Raw genomic sequence first — 4,808 nt, 5'->3', positions numbered from 1 at the left:
TATCCCTGAAGATTGCTTTAATGAGATTTGGCACACAGTGGTTCTACATTACGAGGGGGGGGGGATAAACTGATCACAGTGTCCAGCAGTCTTGTGGATCCATACTTCATTTCAGAGATCCGTCACATTGTAGAGTACCTGGCATCAAACAAGCAACACAGAAGATTAAAAACAATCCCACAAAGACCAGCAAGATAAAAAAAAAAAGAAGAGATGTCTGTGATGTTAGGAAACAGGGGCGGAGCTAGACCCAGGGGGGGGGGGGGATCTCATTTACAGCAGACATATGGAAAATCTTTGAAGCTATTTGATAATAGAACGCCTTCAAACCTCTGCATATCGTTTGGGAAAATCCTGATTATTGCCGGGTTGTTTTGTATCTCACAGTTCTCCAACTGTCTTCATCATTCTGGAACCAAAATACAACTAATGTGAGGAAGACTCATTTTAATTGCTGCTATCTAAAGTGGCAAAAACTGTCGGCTGTTCCTCTTTTCAAGTTTCAATTTGGCTTAAACAGCATTATTAATGTTTCCGTTCTCAGAGTTGAATGGCGATGTTTCCTCAGCAACAGAACTTTTGCTCCATTGATTTGCTGGTCCAGTCAGAGAGACCGAGGGGGAACTTAAAACCTTAAAGATTCAGGGCTTTGAGAAAAACATCTGGGGCTGGAGCCCCGGAACCCCCCCCCCCCCCAAGCTCCGCCCATGTATGGAAACACTTTACCTGTGCAAAACGCTTTAATCTGATGGATGCTCCGGACATGATCTGTTCACTTCAAACCACTCATCGATACAGCTGGGGGGGGGGGGGGGCAAAGAAGAGATGAGTCACGCAATTAAGTTTTCATGACACATACAGTATTTGAAATAGCAACCCATATTCCTTTTATATATATATCGAAATAATGTGGATAAGTCGTCTTTCGTTCTGTGCTGAGCTGCGTTTAAGGGAAAGAAATAAAGTGATGCAGCCTAAACACAGCCCCCCCCCCCCCCCCCCCCCCCCCCCCCCCCCCCCCTTAGACATTAAAGGGTTCCCACCCTTTGTGGTAGATGCAGAGGCAGGGCAGGCGGGCGATGGTGTCTCCCTGGACCAGCTCCTCCAGGCAGATTGCACATTCCCCTGCATCCTTGGTCAGGACGTCCTCTGTAAGACAGCAGACACATCACACCACTGGCGTCAGTAACGATTATATAATAAGCATAAACTTCTGTCATTACATCATTTATAACACAACTAAAATAACATGAGATCTTCTCACAATGTCCAGGTAGATATGCTACATGTTTAAGTTCATATGACCTTCACTTGCCTGCATTCAACTTTAACATGTTTGTGTTTCTATTTATTATTTATAAAAAAAATTATACAAAAAGGTATATTTCTTTATTTACTGCTGATGTCATCTTTGGTTGTTTACCCAAGATTAGCTATGTTTTTATCACTTATTTTTAAGATCTTTGTTCTTTTGTTCAGTTTCATTGGATTTACTAAAAAAATTACTCCTGAATATTGTCCCTCAAAATCCAACATAAAGCTAGTTCTACTTTCCCGCTCTGCTTTAAATATTATATCTGCCTTGGGGGGCAGAGCGGAGGTTGAGGAAAACCCACATGGTCCATCCAAACCATTTTTTTTTTTAATTAACGATTATTTTGGGGGCATATTCGGCCTTTATTTTTGACAGGGCAGCTGAAGATATGAAAGGGGAGGGGGGGGGAATGACACATAGCAAAGGACCGCAGGTCGGAGTCGGACCCCGGTCCGCTGCTTCGAGGAGTAAACCCCTACACAGGGGCGCCCACACCACCAACCCACCATCCGTGCACCCGCTTTTTGGTTTATCCTCCTCTATGCTTTCTATTTTAATTGGTTTATGCACTGTAGAGTGCTCAGATTAAGTCCCTCCAAGTTTGTTTGTGTGTGTGTGTGTGTGTGTGTGTGTGTGTGTTTTTTGCACTGGTCTCTAAAGTGGAAGTCAGCGCATGTACCATTAAAGCCATCACCTGCAAAGCCCAGTCATTAGAAGTGGCCTTATGCAACAGTGGATTAACCCACATAGGAAAAAGCTCGTTATGATGCGCTGTGGCACACGGCCTGCTGCTCAGCTGAGGGGGAAACATCTTTGATGTACCAACGGCGCCGGTCACACCGTCAGAGACAGACGGAAAGAGACACGACGATCACACTGATGTGTTATGGGAAGTCAGCTGGGTCACTCCCCAATGGGAGTCGAGTGCAGATGGGAGCTGAGCATGCGTCACTTTACGATGAGTAGCCTCTGAGATGCTAACGAGAGACTTCTGTAACGTCTGAAGTAGCCTCCGAGACGCTAACGAGAGACTTCTGTAACGTCTGAAGTAGCCTCCGAGACGCTAACGAGAGACTTCTGTAACGTCTGAAGTAGCCTCCGAGATGCTAACGAGAGACTTCTGTAATGTTAACACAGTAAAAATGGACCTACTTAACCAAGCTGGTTCACTGCTAGCTACAAGTTAGCATCAAATACAAAAAAGGCTGTCAATAGAATGGTGTTCAGAGCTAACGTTAGCAACCAATCAACCATCGATATCTACAACGATTTCCACCTTTTGTTATTGTAATGAGAAAAGTTTATTATTTCATGGATTTCACTAATTTCAGTATGACACGTTATGCTTTAAACCGTTAAAATCTGAGCATGTGAGACTCGCATCTGCACTCGACTCACATCGGGGAGGGACAAGCTTGCTGGGCCAAAGAAAGTCTATAACCCAATCAACTGGTGGTGCCTGTGAACAACTTTCACTGGAATGAAGGGGGTGCGATCCTGTAACGTGTTTTTTCCACCTACCATCAGAAATCAGAAAGAGTGTATTACCACAGTAAGTCCCACCTATGGGTGAATGGTGCATACACACACCATGGCAACAGTTCTGCCACCACGGTGTCAGAAATAGGGCGGTTGCCTTTTAAATGATCCTGCTGAGTAACGCAGGATCATTTGGCTGCCGCTCACGTTGAATTTAACAACAAGTAGAACTATTCAGAGGTTTTTGGGGCGGTCCAGTTTAGAGTTTTTTGCCTTCCAAGTTGACTGCGAAACAAGCTAAGAAGCCGAAGCACTGCTACTTCGGCTGCTTGGGCAGAGTGATTAGTCTAACACAAGAAAAGCACCGCTACTCTTCACGGGGCTTCCTGTTTGCTTTGAGCAAATCACGCCGCCCAAGTAGCAGAAGTAGCAGTGCTTCGTCTTCGGGGAATATAATTCCCAGTTAGTATAAAGTTAGGAGATGGCTGCGTTTCGTGTGACCTTATTTCTATCGTGTAATTAGGAACACGTTGGCGTTATTTTGACACCTATTGGGAGCAGTAGGCTAGACGGAGCCGGTACCTCCAGGGTCTGTGCTAAGCTAAGCTAGCGGTGAGGGGGCCGGACAGAGTAACACCATGCACGGAGATGAGAAGGGCATCTATGAATATATCTAATCTAATCTCTGAGGGACATGGTGAATAAATTGGCGTGTTCCTTTAAAGCGTCACTATCATGAATGGAAATCATAAATCTGTTCGTTCAGGCTGAAAATATTGCTTCTGCTTCCTTTAGGAGAAACATTTTGGCAACCGTGATAAATAACCAGACAACAGTTAACCCTAACCTCTGTAAAGACCCCGCCAGGAAGGATCCGGGATCAGCAGAGAGCAGAGTTCTGCTGCAGGACTCTGACAGGATCATCAGTCTGTTTCACAGCAGGTTCTAAATCTGAAACGGGGTCAGGACCCATCTCGCCCTCTAGAAGGCGGTTCTATGGAAACACACACAGAGCTGTGCTGTTATGTACACATGACAGCTGCTGTTTGTGTCGGCGTGATGAGCCTGCGGTGGATAGGTTCATGTGTGTGAAAATAATCATTTCAAGGCCAAACCACGAGTGGTGTTGACTTGGGCGGGCGGTTACCTGCCCCTCCCTGTTTCTGCTCTGCTGTCAAACACCATCATACAGTTTCCATGACAGGTGAGAAGTCTTGGGTGGCAGAAATACATGTTCCTCCAGTTGTTCCCCTGTAAATGTACAGCCAGCGGGAACCAATAGAAACTTTCCAAAAATAAAGGCAATTATCCATAGTTTATCTTCTATATTCTTTCTACAACGCGCAATCTCGTCAACTATAGCGACATACTGTAGTGAGTCCGTGGACAAGGCAGCTGTCTGTGGCTAGTTCACATCTGGAACAACTCGCTAACATATTCTGGACCTGAGAACATTCATTTAAAGCATTGGGATGATGCGGTTTTACTCTAAATGTAGCTCAGCGTGAATTCTTTGAGGAACGATTAATCGATGCTCTCCTGAATCAATCCAGCGGTTATCCTAATAAATGTATATTTTATCATGGTGTGATGGTTCTCTAACCCTATACTGTACATATTACCATACCATACATCTACATATACCATTTTAAAAATAGCCTTTACTGTAAATGCTACATTGCTTGTGAGGAAATAACGAGGGAAGCAGAGAGAACGTGAACAAGGTTTGAAAGTGACGTGTTTGCTTTTCAAATAATAGATATGTGGTGAATCCCATTCATGCCAACGGGAAGAGGGAAGAGAGGTTCATGTGGATTTCGAAATGTATGTAGATCGAGAACAGAATTTAGAGCAGAGATAGCATCAAACTAGAAGAAACAAACATCGCTCAATGTGATGATGATGGCAAAAAAAGACTTGACAGTTGCACAAGCAGCTGCTTTGTGTGTGTGTGTGTGTGTGTGTGTGTGTGTGTGTGTGTGTGTGTGTGTGTGTGTGTGTGTGTGTGTGTGTG

General features: G+C 44.5%; 1 protein-coding gene across 1 annotated transcript in view; it reads right to left on the bottom strand.

The window, feature by feature from the left end:
• Positions 1-4,808, bottom strand: part of znrf2b (zinc and ring finger 2b) — a 28,220-nt gene continuing 23,412 nt past the window's right edge. Inside the window, exons 3-5 of the mRNA XM_034874776.1 lie at positions 1,044-1,149; positions 727-798; positions 1-138 (exon numbers count right to left, since the gene is read on the bottom strand). Coding sequence (XP_034730667.1) covers positions 741-798; positions 1,044-1,149 — 164 coding nt within the window. The 3' untranslated portion in view covers positions 1-138; positions 727-740. The remainder of the gene's footprint in view (positions 139-726; positions 799-1,043; positions 1,150-4,808) is intronic.

The sequence above is a fragment of the Etheostoma cragini genome, chromosome 6 (genome assembly GCF_013103735.1).
Source record: "Etheostoma cragini isolate CJK2018 chromosome 6, CSU_Ecrag_1.0, whole genome shotgun sequence".
NCBI lineage: Eukaryota > Metazoa > Chordata > Actinopteri > Perciformes > Percidae > Etheostoma > Etheostoma cragini.
Note: the sequence above shows the minus strand (reverse complement) of the source record. Positions and strands in the feature narration are given on the sequence as shown.